This window comes from Salmo salar, chromosome 19, assembly GCF_965601325.2.
Source record: "Salmo salar chromosome 19, fSalSal1, whole genome shotgun sequence".
Classification (NCBI taxonomy): Eukaryota; Metazoa; Chordata; class Actinopteri; order Salmoniformes; family Salmonidae; genus Salmo; species Salmo salar.
Window position 1 is genome coordinate 15649419 of NC_138309.1, and position 20802 is coordinate 15670220.

At 43.5% G+C, this 20802-nt stretch overlaps 3 protein-coding genes across 7 annotated transcripts in view; 2 read left to right on the plus strand and 1 right to left on the minus strand.

Moving 5' to 3' along the window:
- Window positions 1-13581, plus strand: part of itprid1 (ITPR interacting domain containing 1) — a 33165-nt gene extending 19584 nt beyond the window's left edge. For both annotated transcript variants that reach the window (XM_014157402.3, XM_014157407.3), the window contains 5 exons: window positions 594-721; window positions 1005-1116; window positions 1397-1693; window positions 1849-1903; window positions 2168-13581. In XM_014157402.3, the coding sequence (XP_014012877.2) occupies window positions 594-721; window positions 1005-1116; window positions 1397-1693; window positions 1849-1896 (585 nt within the window). In that variant the 3' untranslated portion in view covers window positions 1897-1903; window positions 2168-13581. The remainder of the gene's footprint in view (window positions 1-593; window positions 722-1004; window positions 1117-1396; window positions 1694-1848; window positions 1904-2167) is intronic.
- A 763-nt stretch (window positions 13582-14344) lies between these two features.
- Window positions 14345-16242, plus strand: ppp1r17 (protein phosphatase 1 regulatory subunit 17). Of its 3 annotated transcripts, none has more exons than XM_014157557.3 (4): window positions 14345-14591; window positions 15025-15203; window positions 15611-15787; window positions 16057-16242. In XM_014157557.3, the coding sequence occupies exons 2-4, from the start codon at window positions 15125-15127 to the stop codon at window positions 16125-16127; spliced, it is 327 nt and encodes a 108-aa protein (XP_014013032.1). In that variant the 5' UTR covers window positions 14345-14591; window positions 15025-15124; the 3' UTR covers window positions 16128-16242. The 3 variants fall into 3 exon arrangements, with proteins under 3 accessions (XP_014013032.1, XP_014013033.1, XP_045558081.1); XM_014157558.3 differs by having other exon boundaries at window positions 15061-15203; XM_045702125.2 differs by lacking the exon at window positions 14345-14591 and having other exon boundaries at window positions 14732-15203.
- Window positions 16243-17737: 1495 nt separating this feature from the next.
- Window positions 17738-20802, minus strand: part of pde1ca (phosphodiesterase 1C, calmodulin-dependent a) — a 116322-nt gene continuing 113257 nt past the window's right edge. For both annotated transcript variants that reach the window (XM_014157413.3, XM_014157411.3), the window contains one exon: window positions 17738-20139. In XM_014157413.3, coding sequence (XP_014012888.1) covers window positions 19958-20139 — 182 coding nt within the window. In that variant the 3' untranslated portion in view covers window positions 17738-19957. The remainder of the gene's footprint in view (window positions 20140-20802) is intronic.

The window sequence follows — 20802 nt, forward strand, 5'->3', positions numbered from 1 at the left end:
TTATTGGCCCTTCTAAAGATGGTGGTTTGGTTTCATACGCAGCAGTGGGCATTTGCATGTGAATGCCTGTTTTGCATGATGAGCAGCAGTAGAGGAGGAAGTTCACCACTCTCTCTCTGGCTCTTTAGTGGCCTCAAGCACAGCTCACTTCTAAAAAAATAAAATTATATGAAAGGTCCTATTCACCAAGAAGGGTCAATAGGATTGGGGTTGCTACTTGAGTCTTTAGTAGACCCTTTTTTGTCTCTCACGTAATGCCTGTTTTATGGAGGTGACCACCATTGTGCTCTGATGGAAATTATGTGTTGAGTAGGCTACTGTAATTTATCTTTGTGAACAGCTGAATTTGATACTTCTGAGAACAGAACATCTACACTATGGCGTTCATCTGAGTTCAACATCTATGGCCTTCATATTTGTATTGAGTCCATTTGGTTGTTCTAATTGGTTTAATTATCAACCTCTTCGAGCTAACCACTGCAATTTCGTTGATAGGCAAAAACAGACCTTTCCTCCCTTATGCGCTGATTCACTGTACAGTATTCCTGACTTTGTGTTGTCTCTATCCTCTCTCATGATATTATTCTGTGCAGTATTCCCTGGATGAGCTGGAGGGGATGATGCACTGTATGAGGAAGTTCCGCTGCGTCCTGACAGACATCGAGGAACAGCTGTCAGAAGACCAGGCCTCGGTGTACAGCTCACTCTCTGACACTGACAGGTAGATAATAGCCCCTCTAGCGGACGCTTTGGGCTACTTCAACTCACTCATACCCTCTCATTTAGAGTGAGCATTGAGCAGGCTTGGGTATAATGAGGACAGTTTGAGACTGATGGTTTTAGTGTTATGTTTATGCTGCAGGGTTGGAGTCAGTTCCGTGTCATGACTTAATTGAAATGATATTGAACTCAACCCTGTTTTGTTGGCTAATGATTTAGATTTGACATACGATGGTGTCACCTTTTTGTGTCCTCTTTGTCCCTACGCCTGTGTCCTGTCTCAGAGATGAAGTGCGAGACATCTTGGAGCTGAGGAAAGCTGTGAAACAGGAAGCAGGAGAGTTGGAACTGCAGCTCACTGACCTGGTTCATCGCTATGACGACAGCTTCAAAATGGTAGGTTACACAGACACACCCCTGACTGTGGATTATATTAATGAGAAATGAAAACATTGTTTTTCTACTTTGCCTCAGCACTATAACACCCTTTACACTTTCCTTCAATTACAGCAGTTAGTAAAAATGTGTTATTGTGTACTGTATGTGATAGAAACTAGAGATCGGAATCAATATCCAAAGGAATAAGCATTTCAAAGCCATGGATGACAGCATAAATGGGCATAAAAACAAATATCTGAGAACTGATATTGAATTGTGATGTTGTTCGGTTCCATAGAAGATGCACAGACTACTCGATGAACAATCTCACCTCTACACCCAGCTAAGGCTCCTCCCCCTGATCCCCAAGACCACCCCTGGCTCCGCCTCCTCTAGGAGCATGGCCACTCAGTGCTGCCTGCTGCCCTGGCTGCCTTTGACGGACATGTCCAGGCCACACCCCTCACCGCAGGCCACCTGGGATTTGGAGTCCAGATCAGCTCTGCCAGATTCCAGTTCTATGGGCCAGAGACTAAACCATGGTTCTACCGGCACCAAGCCAGACAAACTGGACATTGTGGGTTTCATCCAGAGAGTAAGGGACCTTTGACCCCTGGTGCATACACAACCACATATCAAAATGTAGTTTCAGGTTTACTGGACAAAAATACAGAAATGTACTGACTGCGTATTGCTTTACATTTTTGTCTTGATAATGACATGTCGTCACATCTCTTTACTGTTTTTCAGCTGAAGGAGTCCATACGCCACTCTGTCAATACTGACTCACTGGAGTAAAAGAGAGGTGGGGTAGCCCTGACTGACAGATCTAGGCCGGGATTCAAGCCTAAGCGTTTCATAGGGCAGCGTACTATATAGGCGACAATCGCGTTCATGGTAAACGCTGTGCATGTCGGCTCAGACGTAAATTACCTTTAAAAGTCTTATAATAGTGCTCTGCTCTGTAACACGCCTTCGTGTGAATACCAGACCTATACTCTCTAAACTTTACTGAAAAAAACACTGCCTGTGTCCTCACCAACCCGTGTATTGTTTTTTTGTCTTACAGATGCTGCTTCTGCTGTAGCTAACTGAAAATGATCTGCTGTCTAAGTTATAGTGTGTCCAATCAACCTGGACTCGGGTAGATGTAACATAATAAACGTAAATCTGTCTCCCTCCAGTTAGTATGATATGTTAGGTGTGGTAAGGTATGTATTTCTTTGTGGATGTCCATCATCCATTTCTTATGTTATAAATAACAATTCATATGATATGTTACGAATTGCAATTTGTACAATATGTTACGAATTTGCGATTAAGTATGATATGTCACAAATTCCAGTTTGATGTGGCTAACCCTAACATTAAAGTAGCTAACGTTAACTAGGCTAAGGGTTAGCTAACATGCTAAGTAGGTGCAAAAAGTAGTACGTTTCAAAATAGCTAATTAGCCTAAATGCTCAAGTTGTCCGTGATGAGATCGGAAGACGCAACCTTAGAGGTGCTAGAAGTTTGCATTATATGCCCACCTATCCACCCCGACCCACCACCCTCCTTTTGTTTTTGCCTTATGTAACCTTACCAAACATACCATATCATATTCATTTGAGTGTCCTGGATTTACGTTGACTATGTCTAGTCTATGAAACCAGGCTGGTGTAATCAATGGATTCTATTACTACTAAAGTAGTCCAGTGTCCACATAATGAATAAAGAGCACGAATGCATGAAATCATGTGTGCTTGTTCTATAACGTGCCGATCCAATGCATAACATACTGTCCAAAGAGTTTATTTGTGTGTATTGTCATTCCCTACGTATCAACAACAGCATTCGTCTCAACTAAGGATGTGTTCTTATTGTAACATGAAGTCTCCTACTGTTACCTACCTGCATCAATGCTCTGGGTAAGACAGTTCCCCATCCACATGAGATCCATGCAGTATGTGTATGCTATAGAGAGGAGCTCCTATGTGTCACCCTCCTGTTCTGGGTTATGTCCTTATTAGCACAAGAGGTGGTCTTGCTCACGTCTCCTGCCTCTTCAGACCCCAATTAGCAGCTGGGTAGTAACATTCCAGCCTGTGAGCCTGATGCATTTCATGACTCCCTCTACTGGTGCTCCCAACTAAAATGTAAGAGCACCACATGCCATTTAGGAACACCAGAAAATAAGATTTAAAAAAAATGTTTTATTGCAATACAGCCTACGGTATATAGAGCCCCACAGTGGAAGTGTCATAATACCCATAAACCTAACGGTCAAACAGGGAGTCACCTTGTCCTTGACAGATTTAGATTGTTATCAAAACGCCACGCCAGGGTAAGCCTACACAACACAGCTCTTATTTTAAGTGTTTGTAAAATCCCCTATGGGAAAAATGAATGAATGGTGGAAAAACAATTGCAACCATTTCCTTGTTTGACTGCTAGGTTTTATGGGTATTATGACTCATACTGTGGTACTCTATTGGGCCTAAATGAATTCTAGTTACTTTAGAAGCAAATGTTGTGCCCTAGAAAGTAATATGTTTATTATAAAATGTTCAAGTCATTTGTGGAATATTAAGTTTCTACGTTGTGTAAAAGCACTATTTTCCTACTGAGATGCATTACATAGATAATTGCACACTTTCCCTTCAAAAAGGTCAGGTTTGTGATGGCAAAGTTCAAGAGATCTGTCGTTCAACATTGTGCTTTCAAGACAACCGGGGAAAAAAACTCAGTCTAATCATGACGTCAGTAATCTTCAAGTCGGAGCTCTGGAAAGTAAGTATGGTAGCTGCAGCCCAATAGAACCCCACAGTGGAGTTGTCATAATACACATAAAACATAGTGGTCAAACAGGTAAATGGTTTCAATCATTTTTCCACCATTCATTTTTCCCATAGGGAATTTTAGAAACACTTTTGTGTATGCTTACCATAGCATGACATTTGATAACCATGTAAATCTCTCCCAGACAAAGTGACTAATCAATATATTCGGCCCTATTTACTCTCAGATTTGAAAATACTAATTAGCATCAAAGTAGACATCATGCAAGACTACAAATCCCTGCAAGCTCCTGCATGTCATCTCTCTGACACATTTGCTAACAGATAGTGTCAATTCAAAACTTGCACAAGACAGTTCACAAAATTTAATTTAAAGACGTATAGCCAATTTATTAATTACTACATTTAGCTAACATTAGATAGTTAATCCAGAGATTCTTACCTTTGCCTCGATTTGGCAGTCTTGTGTTATGCTGACTGCAGAAATGTCCACCGGAGCTGTTGCCAGAGAATTTAATGTTAATTTCTCTACCATAAGCCGCCTCTCCAATGTCATTTTAGAGAATTTGGCAGTATGTCCAACGGGCCTCACAACCACAGTCCACATGTACCCACGCCAGCCCAGGACTTCCACATCTGGCTTCTTCAACTGCGGGATCGTCTGAGACCAGCCACCCAGACAACTGATGAAATGGTGGGTTTGCTCAACCAAAGAATTTCTGCACAAACTGTCAGAAACCATCTCAGGGAAGCTCATCTGCGTTCTCGTCGTCTTGACCTGACTGCAGTTTGGCGTCATAACCAACTCGGTGTTGTGTGGCTCAGTTGGCAGAGCATGGTGTTTGCAATGCCAGGGTTGTGGGTTTGATTCCCACGGGGGACCGGTATGGAGAAAAAAATGTATGAAATGTATGCATTCACTACTGTAAGTCGCTCTGGCTAAGAGCGTCTGCTAAATTACTAAAATGTAAACTTCAGTGGGCAAGTGCTTACTTTCGATGGCCACTGGCACACTGGAGAAGTGTGACCTTCATGGATGAATGCCGGCGTCAACTGTACCAGGCAGATAGCGTGTATGGTGTCATGTGGGGGAGCAGTTCGCTGAAGTCAATGCTGTGAACAGAGTGCCCCATGGTGGCGGTGTGGTTATAGTATGGGCAGGCATAGGGTACGGACAATGAACGCAATTGCATTTTATCGATGGCAATTTGAATGCCATTGTGGTGAAGGTAGGAAACATCTCCACTTCTCTGACCCTCAACACTGGGGCCCCACAAGGGTGCATGCTCAGCCCCCTCCTGTACTCCCTGTTCACCCATGACTGCGTGGCCATGCACGCCTCCAACTCAATCATCAAGTTTGAAGAACAACAGCGACGAAACAGACAACAGGGAGGAGGTGAGGGCACTCAGTGTGGTGTCAGGAAAACAACTTCTCGCTCAACGTCAACAAAACAAAGGAGATGATCGTGGACTTCAGGAAACAGCAGAGGGAGCATCCCCTATCCACATCGAAGGGACAGCAGTGGAGAAGGTGGGAAGTTAAGTTCTTTGGTGTCCACATCACAGACAAACTGAAATGGTCCACTCACACACAGTGTTGTGAAGAAACCTCAGGAGGCTGAAGAAATTGGGCTTGTCACCCAAAACCATGACAAACTTTTACAGATGCACAATCGAGAGCATCCTGTCGGGCTGTATCACAGCCTGGTACGGCAACTGCACTTCCTTCAACCGCAAGGCTTTCGAGAGGGTGGTGCGGTCTGCACAACGCATCACCAGGGGCAAAATTCCTGCCCTCCATGACAGCTACAGCACCCGATGTCACAGGAAGGCCAAAAAGATCATCATGGACATCAACCACCCGAGCCACTACCTGTTCACACAGCTACCATCCAGAAGGCGAGGTCAGTACAGGTGCATGAAAGCTGGGACCGAGAGACTGAAAAACAGCTTCTATCTGAAGGCCATCAGACTGCTAAACAGCAATCACTAACTCCGAGTCTGCTGTCTACATTAAACCCAATCACTGGCCACTTTAATAAATGGATCACTAGTCACTTTATTCAATGTACTCTAAATAATGGCACTTTAATAATGTTCACATATCTTACATTACTCATATCACATGTACATACTGTATTTTATACCATCTATTGCACAATGCCTATGCCGCTCAGCCATCGCTCATCCATATACTTATATGTACATATTTTCATTCACCCCTTTAGATTTGTGTATATTAGGTAGTTGTTGGGGAATTCTTAGATTACTTGTTAGATATTACTGCACTGTTGGAACTAGAAGCACAAGCATTTCGCTACACTCACATTAACATCTGCTAACCATGTGTATGTGACAAATAAAATTTGATTTGTACACACTTCCTGGAAGCTGAAATACGACTCAAACTCACCCTCTGGCTTAAAAACAGAAGTCTAAACTCTAGTGGTACTGTACCTCAATGTATATTAGTTGAGTGGTAAGAAACGGAAGGAGAAAAAAACAAGGTGTTTTCGACAAACCCACTCCTTTCCACACTTGCACTTCTTTCCTTTCGATGCACCCACACTCCGGTAACCATATTGGTATGTATGGTGTTAATTCAGATTCAAAAGTTGAACAGCTGCAATATGGCGCCCGTGCCTAAAATTAAACATAATTGCGGGAGCAAACAATTGAGAGAAGAACTGTGGTCGAGTGAGCAGAGGACGGTGACGCGAGTGCAGGCTAGCGCGGTGCGGGCAAATTAAACTTGAGAGCTTGCAAGTGTGAATGAGCGAGCAGAACTGCATTTCTGCATCTAGTAAATATTTTTGAGAGCAGAGATTTTTGTTCACCTGAAGAAATACTTAGTACATGTCAAGACTCAGAAATGGCTGCACTCACAAATACGCTGCGTCCCCACATCGATGTCTTTTAGACCACAGCAAATCCATGTTGCTCTTGCAACTGCTTACTATACTTTTATAACAGGGGGAAATTCTAGCCAATAAACATAGTATGTAGCAGTCTACTGAAATTTTTGGACCAATCAGGGCTTGACTGCTCTCTAACGTAATGTTTGACCATACAGTGAAAGGTGAACGATGGCTGACAAAAAGAGAAGTTCGATAGGCATAGTTTCACTACTGTAAAACTATCACACATATTCAGTATTGAATCATCTTTCTAACTAATAGACAGCAGCTTTGGCTTTAGTTAAACCACATGGCTAAACATTAGTTCGCTAGCAAACGTCAGCAAGCTAGCTTCCTTGCTAGACCAAATAACTACCTACTTCAATTTCAATATTGAAATCATAGTTGATTAGCTAGCTAGTTGGATAGCTAGTTTCTCTACTTAAAAACTATCAAACTTACCTCTATTTTTGTCAGCCATTGTTCACCTTCACCGTCCCCTCATCTCTATGGTCCAACATTTGGTTAGAAACCAGTCAAGCCATGATTGGTCCAAAAACATAACAAATTGTGTTTCAGTGGACTGCTACAGGCTATGTTCATTGGCTAGAATTACCCCGTTATTAAATGATTATTGTAAGCAGTTGCGAGACCAAAATGGATTTTGGAGAGCAACTGAAAAATTGGTTTCAGAGGGAGAAAATACACCTGTGTGGGGACCCGGCGTATTTGTGAGTGCAGTAATTTCTGAGTCTTGACATGTATTTCTTCAGGCGAATGAAAATCTCTGCTCTCAAATTAATTTACTGGATGCGAAAATGCAGTTCTGCTCGCTTAGTCACACCTGCAATCTCTCAAATTTAATTTGCACACACCATGCTGTCCTGCACTCGTGCCATCCGTCCTCTGCTAGCTCGACCACAGTTCTTCTCTCCCGACTCAAGTGTTTTCTCCTGCAAAAATGTTTTTTTTTTCTTGCTCACAAGCACCATCTTGCGCCCATTCAACTTTTTAGTCGGACTTGACACCATAGGGATGCAGCTACCCTCTTCTCCCAGAAAGATGCCCGAGTTTAAGACTTGGAATTCCGAGTTGGACGACTGTTCAAAACAATTTTTCCTAGTTGGAGCTTGTTTTTTTCTTCCCGATTTCCTGGTTGTCTTGAACGCACTGAAGTCGGAAATTTCCTGGTTCCCATTTTTTTGGAATGCGACATTCATTCATTGCCATGATCATTGATCTCCTGAAGAAACTAGCTATCACTTTTCCTTTCTTTCTGCGCTCCCAAATGTTTTGATATACTGATAGTTACCAAGTGATTAGCTAGCTAGCCATTCCGATGTGAAGTATGCTTCTCCAATAGAAATCCCCGCTCACGCTTGTAGGTGATGTCATGGCAACGCTGGCTAGCTAAGCTTATGCGCAGAAAAATAACGGTCTCTCGTGCGGAACTGCGCATGTGCAGGCCGTCAAACCAAATGCACACCTTTGATATAAAGTTGTTTTTGACGAAAATGAAAATGTCATTTTGTCACTTTCACAAGGTTGGAGTAATAACATGCTTAAAACAACTTAAGACATTGGCTCGAATCTAGGTTGTGCCTTTAGATTTCGAGAAGAATGAACAACTACTGCTCCGCAAGCTGTCAAGTCTACTCCCGCTCCCCCACTCCAGCGCTCGATGTCGCCGGTTTACTAACAACAAGGTCTTGGCAATCCATCATGATCCACACCTGGTAACCCTCATTACACTCACCTGCGCCTCATCATGAGGCACACCTGGACTTCATCACTACCCTGATTACTTCCCTTTTATCTAGCACTCCCTAGCATCACTCTTCAGGCAGTATTGGTTTAGTTTTCATGTCCAGACGCTTCTCTTGTTTTGTATCGCTCCATGTTTGTTATTATTAAACTCACCATCTGCACCTGCTTCTACGTTTACAGAATACTGCCTCAGCAATGATGGAAGCAGCAGAGGATTACACCATCTTCCAGATGGTCGAGGAACTGATTAATCTACTCCATCAATACCACGACCAGCTGGCTCTACAATGTACGATCATGGAGGTCCTCCGCGTTCGCCACTGCCAGTGAGGTTCTCCATACTTCTGACGGAAGGCCTCCTACCATGGGTTGTCACAGTGAGCCAGTCCCCTAGCCTACCCAGCCTTCCATCAAAGTCAGTGATGCCTGACTTTCCCTTCCGGAGAAGTATGACGGTACTCCATTGAAATGCTGTGACTTCCTCCTCCAGTGCTCCCTCTATTTCGCCTATCAGACGGGAGCTCCCACCCACCACCGAGAGGTCCAAGGTTGCCACTGTAATTTCCCTGCTGACCGGACGGGCGTTGGAGTGGGCTACGGCCGTCTGGGAGAGGATGAGTTGGATGCCAATGAGAGGTTCATGGCTCTGTTCAGGGAGGTCTTTGACTATCCTCCAGATGGCAGAGAGGGAGGTGGGCAACTTTTTCAACTGCAGCAGGGTGCCCAGACCGCTGCGGAGTATGCCCTTACCTTTCGGACTGTGGCAGCCTCCTGCGGATGAAATGAGCCAGAGCGCCGCACTCTATTCCGCAGTGGACTGCGCAAGGAGGTCCAGATGGAGTTGGCATGTCGATATGACAACCTAGCCTTGGACGCTCTCATCTCGATGGCCATCCCTCCTTTGGCTGTCCTGAAGCAGAGGCCATGCACCTCTCTGCGGTAGAGCGGCGTTGCCAGAGACAGCTGGGGCTCCGTTCCTATTGCGGCCAGGAGGGGCTTCAGCGGTGCCGGTGCGTCCTAACCCGGGGTCCACTAGAGCAGAGGGGTAGCCCAGTGACCTTCCTTCTCCCAGGCTAGGAGTGAGTATTCCATCATCACTTTCCGCCAAACCCTTTCTGGTGTCAATTTCGCTGGCTATGCCTTATCTGTTGTCTCTATAGCTCTAGTGGACTCCGGTGCTGCTGGGAACTTCATCAACCCGGCCCTCTCCACCTCGCTGAACCTAACTTCGTACCTGCTCTGGTCTCCTTTTCCTGTCCAAGCTCTGGATATGCAATGTGGTAAACCGTGGGGTGTTGGGTTAAGTGCACAGAGATTAATACAGAAACAGGGAGGCTCTAGTCAGAAACCACGACTTTACTAGACAACAAAATAAACGTAGCATCAAAATAATGTAGGTTTGGCTCAGCCCTTCTCAGATTCTGCTCCGTGTCTGTCTCTCCTCACGGTGTGCCACGGTGCTCCTGCACGGCTGGTTGGCACTCTCCCCTAATTACCTCTACTTGGAGCCATCAGCGTCGGGGTGCCCAGCCTGTGTACTCCCAGCAGAGGGAGCCAACGTTGCAGCACGTACCTCCCCTTTATCACCAACCCCCGGGGCAGACCTCCCGGGGTACCACAGCGACCATTGGGATCCGGCACAATTATTCACATCACAGCACCCCTCACCGTGGGACCCAAGCACCAGGACACCCTTCCCTACTTTATCAATGCCGCACTCATACACAAAGTCATCCTCGGCCTCCCATGGCTCAAACTCCATAATCCCACCATCTCCTGGTCAAAGGTGAGAATCATCGCCTGGGGACCAGGATGCCGGAGGAACTGCTTTCCCACACCCTGTAGTTCAACATCGGTGGAGGGTCCTGTGAGTGCCCTCCAGCCCATCAAGCGATCCTCACATATCATTGGCCCCGTGTTTAGGGATGTTGACATCCGCCAGACTCTGGCGAGGTAACCCGCTCCTGCCCTCTAGAGTGCATCTACATCTCCACGGGGCGAGCGATCGGCTGTTGACCTGGGCGCACACATCCCTTGCTGTTGACCTGGGCACACGCAGGTATCACCTGCACCATCTAATCCCTCTCCGATAAATACTGGTAGCCCACCTTGGTGCAGGACGTTGTCCACTATGTCAACTCATGTTCGGTATGTACTCAATCCAAATCTCACCGACTTGCTCCAGCAGGTAAACTACTCCACCTTCCCCTCCATCAGTGGCCTTGGTCACATCTGTCCATAGACTTTGTAACATATCTCCCCCTTTCTGATGGTTTTACGACTATTCGGATTGTTGACAGATTCTCAAAATCTTGCCGTTTTATCCCTCTCTGGTCTACCTCCCACTCTCCAGGTCGCTGAGGCACTATTCTAGCACAATTCTTCTGGTACTATGGCCTTCCGGAGGACATTGTTTCCGACCGTGGTCCCCAATTCACGTTGCGGGTCTGGAAAGCCTTTATGGAGAAGCTGGGGGCCACGGTCAGCCTCGCATTCGGGTACCGGCCTCAGTCTAACGGGCAGATGGAGAAGAACAACCAGAAGCTGTGGAGGTTCCTAAGGAGTCACTGCCAGGACCGGCAGGCTGAGTGGGAACCCACTTTGTCACTCGTCCACTGGGCTGACTCCCTTACAGTGCATCCTGGGATATCAGCTGGCCCTGGCTCTGTGGACTCCGAGCCAGACCGAGGCCCCTGCAGTTGACGAGTGGTACCAGTGGTGGTATGGAACGCCACCCACCTGAGGCTCCAGCATGCCTTCTGCCGTCAGAACGATCAGGCAGACTGCCACCCCTCCCCCTCCTGGACTTCCGACGTCATGGGGGTTGGCTCCCGTATCTGGTGGACTGGGAGAGGTACGGTCCAGAGGAGTGGTGTTGGGTTCCAGTGGATGACTTTCTAGATCCCAACATCATCCGAGATATCTCCCTTCGTTGTCCGGACTGACCCGCTCCTCGCCCTTGTGGCCTTCTCCCTGGCCCGTGTAGTCCTGCGGCTGGAGCTGCACATTGGTGGGAAAGGGGGTGGGGGAGAAGTCACGTCTAATCCCACTCTGGCGCTCGCCGTCGCCGGTTTACTAACCACCGGTACTGGCAACCCATCAAGACGCACACCTGGCAACCCTCATTACACACACCTGCGCCTCATGAAGCACACGTGGACTTCATCACTACACTTAATTACTTCTCATTTACCTAGCACTCCCTAGCATCAGGCAGTATTGGTTATGTTGTCATGTCCAGATGCTTCTCTTGTTTTGTAACTCTCCATGTTCGTTATTATTAAACTCACCATATGCACCTGCTTCCTGGGTCTATGGTACACACGTGTTCCCGGAAGTCTCGCGATGTTGCGCCTCAGGGTTTAAAAACTCTATAATAGGGTTTAGAGAGAAACACAGAAAATAAGGTTCTGAGGTTAACACCAATCTTAGGAGATGTTTTGTTTCATGAGAGAATATCAGTCAGTTAACCTGACCTTTATGAATTATGAAGCCTTTATGTGCTTTTTTTATTATTACATAAATGGTTCAATATTCAAAAAGTGGCGTTAGCTGATGACGATTATCTGATTGAACAAACCGTATAAAATCTCCTAAGCCCGTGTTTACCACAGACTGTATTTTCGGCATTTATCCAAAAACGCCATTCATTTCTACATAGGCTTTGTTCAACGAACCATGGTGGAGTTAATGCCTACAAAAAGACGCAATTACTATGTCTCTCTATAGGACGATTTAAAAAAAAAAAAAAAAAAAAAAAAAAAAATATTGTTGGGCTAGACGTAATCTAATTTTACTGTAGTAATGGTGCAAGAATGACTTTAACAAATCTGTGTTTTTCTAGGGAACTCAGAAACAATCGTACAGCAAAGCCTTATCATTACTATTATCTGGGGGATTTTTCTTCATAGTCGCACAGTGCTTGATACTAGAGAAGAAAATGCCATGTGACAAAAACACATCAACAACTCAGTCTCCCATCAGACTTCAAAGGGCCCCGCCTGATTGAAACATGAGTGGTTTGTGATAAGCAGACAACACAGGTTATGTAATTAATTTATTAGAAATAGAATAGGCTTCTATGCTCTCAGCAACTTGGTAATGTAGTCAATGGTATCCCCTATAGAAGGATTATGTTGGGTCATGTTGCACTACCTACCATTTGTGTTTCATAACTGGGCAACTATGTCAGATAAATGTCCATAACTTTTTTAGATTTAGTTACAAATAAGCAGAAGTTCAATCAACCAATGATATTTTACAGAGAAATAATTAAGACTTTCAGCATGCTTATAGGGAAGGGCACTCAACATGCTCGGCACTGACACAAATTACTGGTGATTGGCTGAAAGACATTGATTATTAGAAGATTGTAGGAGCTGTTTCGTTAGATTTCATTACAGTTATTGATATCATTGATCATAACCCATTACTGAAAAAACATAGGTGTTATGGATTTACATGTTCTTTATCATGGATTGAGAGTTCCCTATCTAATTGAACACAGAGTATTTTTTTTTAATGGAAGCCTCTCTAAAGCAAATTCAGTTGAGTGTGGTGTACCACAGGGCAGCTGACTTGAGCCATTATAGTTTTATGTGTTTACTAATGAACTTCCACTGACCTTAAGTAAAGCTTGTGAGTCTATGTGCGCTGACTCAACTGTATACATGTCAGCTACAACAGTAATATAAATAATTGACACCTTTAACATAGAGATCCAGACAGTTTTAGAATGGGTAACTAGCAGTAGGCTGGTGTTAAACTAAAAGCATTGTTTTTGGGACAAATCACTCACACAACCCTAAACCTCATGTGCACACATTTGTTTACATCCCTGTTAGTGAGCATTTCTCCTTTGCCAAGATAACCCATCCACTTGCTGGATGTGTATAAATTGCATATATATATATTTTTTTTTTGTGAATATTTGTATTGTATTTATCATTGTATTATGTAGTGTTATGTATTTTCTTTGTTGTGTTTTGGCAGCAGCTAATTGGGGATCCAAATAAAATACTAAATACAAACATTAAAGCACTGTTGCAGATATTTAGTTGAAACCTGGGTGAAATTGAGAACTATTATGTACATTTAATCAAAAAGCCACGAAGGTATTGTAAAATAAAGTTGACTAAAACAATCAAATTGAATAGTTTAGCGCTGTGAAATTAGACACTGGATATTAGTCATATCACATGTAATATTGTGCCCAGGGGAAATATCACTGTGATCTCATATTGAAAGAAAATATCATGGGATGACAGAGCAGATAGAGCGGATATCAATTACCAAAAGCAGGGGATGGTTGAACGGGTAGCGTAAGCTTACTCCATGACATCTAGGATTTTCCTTTAACCTATCTGCTCTCCATTGGGGTGGCAGGTAGCCTAGTAGTTAAAGCCTTGGGCCAGTAACCGAAAGGTTGGTGGATCGAATTCCTGAGCTGACGAGGTAAAAATGTGTCTTTCTGCCCCTGAACAAGGCAGTTAACTGTTCCTAGGCTGTCATTGTAAATAAGAATTTGTTCTTAAAATTGACTTGCCTGGTTAAATAAAAAATCTGCTCTTCATTTAACCTATCTGCCCTTCCACCTATCCATGTCATCCTTTTTTATTCTCCTAATTTTCGCTTTCCTCTTATTTTGTCTCATTCTTTCCACTGCCACTGTCCTGTCTCCTATTCCTCTCTCCGTTTCTTCTTCTCTCTGTCTACTTCCCCTCTCTTCCGTCCACCTTCTTCCTCCTCCCTTGCTCTCCTACATAGAGCCCCCCCCCCCCCCCCCCCCCACGGGCACTGCTGCTGTCACTGAACCTGTTGAAGTTCGCTAATTAAGATCCCATTCAAATTCATCATACCATTTGGACAGCGGTCCAGCAGACACAGGATAAGAGGACTCCTGTCACCGTGACAACGGGCGCTAATGGAGACGGTGGACTGGGCGGATGGATGGTGATGATGCTCCTCCTCCGAGCTACTTAACACCATGGCTTTGATCTGGCCTGGCACTCACTCCTTCTGTCCTGTCTGCTCACTGCACAGCTGAGGTAAGATATACACTCTACATCTCTATCTGTCGCTCTCTATATCTCTGTCTCTGTCTGTCTGTCTTATATATATCTATATATCTGTCTATTCTGTGTTTATTACTCTCTCCTCCGAATGGCATTATCATTGCTTTGTAGCGCTTGTGAAAAGTTTTAGTGAGTCTCTTATAACGTTACAGATGTATTTATGCAATTGTGATTTCTATTCATGTTTCTAATTGGCAAGGAGATTTACGGCAGTTTACCAATTTATCCACTTGCAACAGTCAGTTGAACTAGAGCAAAACACAGCATTAACAGAAAGAGGTTTTATCAGTCAAAATCAACTTTTAACTGAGTCATTGAAAGCTAGACAATCTCAGACTACAGTTTCCCTGATGTGTTGAAGTCCCTTATTGACATGAGCATAAATAATGGATATATGTGGGTCCAGACTGAGACTGGGCTGTGTTATCTGATCTGGGTCCAGACTGGGAGAAAGAGGATAAACGAGAGAGAGAGAGAGAGAGAGAGAGAGAGAAGAGGAGGAGAAGATGTCTACAGGCTGTGGCTGTGTGAGGTCGCCCCCGGAGACAGCGGAACACAGACTGACGGGTGGACAGGAGCACCACTGTGAGTATCTGAGAGACAGAGGGGAGGGGGAGGGAAACAGAAAGAGAAAAGGAGAGGGAGAGAGAGCAGATCTCCACTGGGACCAACCAACACAGTGACAGATGGTAAGACAGCAGCCAGGTCTGCTTACTGTCACACAATGCCTCTGTGTATTCGTGATGGGGATTACGTATGTGTAGATTCACACACGCACGCATGCACGCACGCACACACTATGAAATACCACCACTTTACACGACCACATACTGCATTATATCTGTATGGAATCGAATACGTAATACTATTCTTTGAAACCACAAGTTTCCGTGCCATTTCTGTGATTAACTTATCAATAGCAACAAACAACACATATCTCAAAGTTACTGTAGAAATATTAATAACATGTATGTTATATTTCTGTGTAACAGATCAGCTGGTGGAGCCTGTGAGGACCCTGCTAGAGGAGGGGACAGGGATGACCAGAGCTGTGCAGGGGAAACACTGTCCTGAGGCAGTGCATCCCGAGGAGCAGCCAGATGAGCAGGAAGTGAAGAAACCACGCAGGAAAGACACGCCCGTCCTCAACACTCCTCCACTCATACGAGGTCAGTCTCACTCTCTAGTTGTTACTGTTAGAGCCAAAATGTGACTTGAAGTAAACTGCAAAATAGTGGTTTGGCTTAATATGTTGATGTAATGTACAGTAGCAAGATGTGTAAGTAACCTCTATGCTTAAATCATGGACAGTAATGTATTTAGAAGGGTGACATTCTGTACATTGTGGACTTATAAATTGATGTTGGTGTCATAACAGATTCTCAGTATGAATCTTTTCCCATTATTTTTTATGTGTTGCGTCACTTGCCTTCATCAGGTGTGAGGATGGGGAAAGGAGAGAAGAGAATGATTCACATGGAGGATGAAGAGAAGGATGGAAAGAACTAGAAGTCATTGGAGGAGAGTTTCTTGCCTACATTTTTTGTTGTTGACATTGTTGTTTTCAGTTGTCATATTACTAATATGTAGCCTATACCTGTTTATTAAAAGTAGTTCTACACTGTGTGGCAGTTATCTTTCATTTACAAACAAGGTATAAAGATGTTGATGTCAATGCATGCATTCAATGTAATATACTGTATCTTGCCAAAGGTTGCACTGTGGCCATTACAATGTAGAAAAAAGCACATCTTATGGAAGATGCCAAAACGTTGGCGAAAACAATAGAATGCAAAGTCAAAGTTACTGGTTTCCATCTGTGGCAAAGTTTCCCTAAATGGTTATGACAAATCCAGCTCCAGAACCAGCCTAGCCAGCTGGCTATTCTTTTGAATATGGTGTAGTTAAAAAAACAGCAACAACAGATGATATTAGCTAGCTAGATAAGGTTAGCAAGATAGCTAGCTAAGGTTAGCATGCTAGCTAAGGTTAGCATGCTAGCTATCTACACTGACAGCTGTCAGTTCCCTATTTGTGGATGTTTCTCCAGTCCACGTCGAAATCACCATGACGTTCTTTCCCACCCCCAATTCTTAAACATGTATAAGTAGCCTGCCTCATTCATCAGAAGTGCAACCTAAACAAGCCTTCTTGCTCTAGGGCAGAGAGGAAGAGGCAAAGCGAGAGGTTTTAATCTGCCCAAATCTGTTTACGTAAATAAGCCCAGGAACTGAATAACTTTAGTATGGAAGTCAAGAGTATCAAATTTGGACAGCAAAAAATGTCACTGCTAATTTACAACAAGAGGCTTACTTGATCTAATAGAAGTTTCATAATGGTTAGGTTGTTACGAATGCACTGATGTAAGTGGATGCATGTGGGATTTAGGCCACTTTGAACATTTTTTGTTAATATCAGAGTTGTGCTTGTTGTCATAGAGATACAGTATATAGAGGACTCATTATGGATCTAGCCGTTTTAGCATGGACATTGCCATTGAGGACTTCCACAATTTTAAAATAGTCAACTGGGTCGGTATTCCGAGCCAGAGAAATCAGCTAATGAAGAAGAAAATGTACTACTTTAAAATAGAGAGAGCCTCAATGGTGCTGCCCATGCTGTCCCAGATGCTATAAAGGCACAGATGCAAAGACGAGTCCTCTATATACCTCTATGACCTATTGTTCACGTGCGTATCTGACCTCTCATTGGCTAGAATGGTCCCATCTGATCTCTCCTCCTCCCACATGTGTTCCATCTTTGAGGACATACATTTCCATTGTTAGAGCGATCACTTGACTGTCTTGTCAATATAATAGACAATATTTGTCTAGGGCAGGAATTACATCTGGTGGGTGCCTTTAAAGCTAGACTAACAGGGGAGGTTTCTTCCATACAGACTAGTGGCGGCTGGTGGGAGGAGCTACCGGATGACAGGCTCATTGTAATGGCTGGAATGGAGTAAATGGAACAAAGTCAAACATGTGGTTTCCTTATGTTTGATGTGTTAGATACCATTCCATTGATTTCGTTCCCGCTATTACAATGAGCCTGTCCTCCTATAGCTCCAGCTCGTCCCACCAGCCGTCACTGATACAGACACAGAGACAGCAACATGATTGGACAATAGAACTCACAGGGCTGAGCTTGCTTTATACAGATTTGCATCGTGTTGGCTTGCGCTATTCAATTGTAGGCCCAATAAAATAGTTACTCACAGTCTATGTCAGCTACTATGTTTATTGATTAATTCCAGTTAATATTTATTTGGGGAAAAAGTCTAGGTAGCCTAGTCAGCCCAAGTTTGAATATTTACCAAATTTCATCTCATTAACATTTCTTTGTAACACAAACAAATGAGCTATAAATAGACAATATTCCCACTTAGTTTACCCTGGCCAGAGAGACAGGGCATAGTAGACGGTATGCAGTTGGTGTTGTTAGTAGCCTACATTTGATCAGACTGCAACACAGCATGCATGCAACACAGCATGTCAGATCGCTAATGTTTAGGTATAGGCCGCTACAACATTTTTGTAAAGAGTTTTTGCTTGTGTCTGTCGGGTGTGATGCATTATCCCCTTTGCTAAATAAATACCGGAGGAAAGTGGAGAGTGCCTTAAGCTTTGTGCCTGACCTGCGCGACCTTGCGATTTCCGTGAATCTTATTGGTCAAGACAGGCACGCAGCACTCCGATGTGAAGGACAAATTGTGCATGAGTAGACAAACCATGAAGCAAAAATCTGTCAACAAAACAGCACTTTGTCCCTATTTTGTCAATATTAACCTAAATGAAAAGTGATGGGGCGTTGCGCTCCCTGATTTAAAAGTGCTGGGGCAAATGCCAGCTCACCACATGTTTTGTGGCAGCCCTGGTCCTTATTGCTATTAGCCCATAGAGACGCATTGACGGATAAATGAAAAGGAAATGTGTTTTGAAGTGTCTGTCTTATATCAGAGAGATATAAGAAAGCTCAGGATAAATTATTTTATGTGGAAATGCCCTATTGACTTCAATTCATTTTTTGGCTCTGAACTGGGTTCCCTTGTGAGGCTTGTACGTGTTTGTAATAGTCTCAGCTTTCAATGGTGGGGTAGCCCAAACAGTTCGGACACTACAGACAGAAGTTGGCACATTGTGGTACCAACTTCAGACAAGTCCCGTGAAGCTTGTGTGGGTCTTAGAGCAAAACAGAGAACACAGGTCTAGTTTTGATTTACAAATAACCTGAATTCTATATGAAATCCACAAAGAATTTCACCATGTCATTGGATTTTAGGTTTCCTTATGTTGATTTACTTTTTTTCAAATCCAATCAGTCTTCCACATTGATTCAACGTCAACACATTGAATTTTTGTTGCTGAAATAACTTGGAAACAACGTTGGTTCAGCAAGTTTTTGCCCAGTGGGCATCATCATTTTTTTTGAGTGTCTCAGATTTCCATAGTGGTGTACATTCGTTTCTAGCCCAAACCGTTTGGACTCTGCAGACGTTTCCATTAAAAGACAGATTTCCGGGACGTCACCTGGTCTGATAAACACTACTGTAGCTCTGCCACCCACCACCGCAGAAGCGGAAGGCCAACATCAGTGGATGTGGTGGATTGAGACGCGCCCATGCTAAAAAACTGATTTATCTAGCTTAAACAGAGATTGTGACGGGATTGTTTTATTATGCTAATTCGATTTTTGTGCGGCCCTCAACTCTAGTTAATCTATGTCACTTTTGTATTCACATGGCTCATGCCCAGGAGGCAGCCCGGTTCCAAATAGATTGCAATCAATGCTAACCCGGTTCACCCAGGGGGCCGGGGCATGCCCGGGGCATTAATCAAATCCCCTCATTGGCACATCCCCGTATGGCAATGGCTTATTTGCATATAGGCTGACTGTAGCTCAGATTGGTTATGGTGCACAGGTCTGTGTAGAGTCTGGGCCTCGACAAGACTGCCACGTTTTTATTATTTTTCATTTACAGTGGAGTAAAATTTGCCCAAATTTTCACAAATACCCGACTCAACGTCATTCCCAAACATGAAAACGTGAAAAATGCTTATTGTCACAAAATGTCAAAACAAATGCGCCATATTCTTCCAGAGGGGGTGTAGATAAACATATTTTAACAAGATTGAATGGGTCTAAAACACTGTCAGTTACTCTTTAACTACTATATATAAAATCATAATTTAATAATCTATTGTCTGGGTACAGCTTTGCCTTGTTGTCACCAGTATAAGTATAAGTGAGAACAACGTGGGTTGCAATGTCTACAGATGTCATTTCCCGTGAGGTCACTTCCTGTGAGGTCTCTGCCTCTGAGGTCACTTCTTGTGATGTCACTTACTCCGGCGCAGGGAGATGCCCTGAAGCTTCCTGACTCTGCTCCTGGGGTCGATGGGCCTGCCCTCGGTTCTCTCCCTCTCTTTCTCTCTGGAGGGTAGTGCCAGGTGAGAGTTGGCACAGTAGCTCGGTCTCTTGTAGTAGCGAATCAGGTCATAGCCCTCCGAGCCTGACAAGTCTGCAAGAGAAAAGGTCACCATGTCAGTTGTCAGGGAAAAACCATCGTCAGTGTTTTTATTTTGTTTATCTTTTAAAAAAATGTTTTATACATGGTCACATCTCTATCCTCATATGCAGATACAGTATATGTGTATGTGGTGCAAACCTGGGTTAAAATACTATTTAAGGTATTTCAATTACTTTCAAGTATTTTTTTTTAAGACAAGTAGTTGAATACTGGAATGTGTTTGGAAATACACTTGGAAAGTATTTGAAAATACTCAAAAACACTGACTCAAATACACTCCCAAGTATTTGAAACCCAGACATTTGAAAATAGTAATTGAAATAATTAATTGAAAATACTTTCAAATAGGAGGCTATTTATAGGAAATTATTTGAAAATACTTTCAAATATTTCCAATATAAGCAGTTGATTCAGGCCACATTATTTGAAAATACTCAAAAACACAGAAAATAATTTGTTAAAAAACAAATAACGAAATACAAATGTATTTGAACCCAGATCTGATGTGGTGCTATCTATTGTTTATTATATTATTTTGTAAACCATTGTTGGGTACTTTTATGGGTTATTCTGTTATAGGTAGTCTGGTGTTAGACCTCACACATACAGTACTGACAATACAAACATTTTGTGTGCTTACTACATAATAGGTTT

Excerpts from the sequence above, each read along its gene's own strand:
- ppp1r17 (XM_014157557.3), top strand. The coding sequence starts at position 15,125 with ATGTCTACAGGCTGTGGCTGTGTGAGGTCGCCCCCGGAGACAGCGGAA. Across the intron at positions 15,204-15,610 it reads GGGTGGACAGGAGCACCACT|ATCAGCTGGTGGAGCCTGTG; the intron begins GTGAGTATCTGA and ends TCTGTGTAACAG. Across the intron at positions 15,788-16,056 it reads CACTCCTCCACTCATACGAG|GTGTGAGGATGGGGAAAGGA; the intron begins GTCAGTCTCACT and ends TGCCTTCATCAG.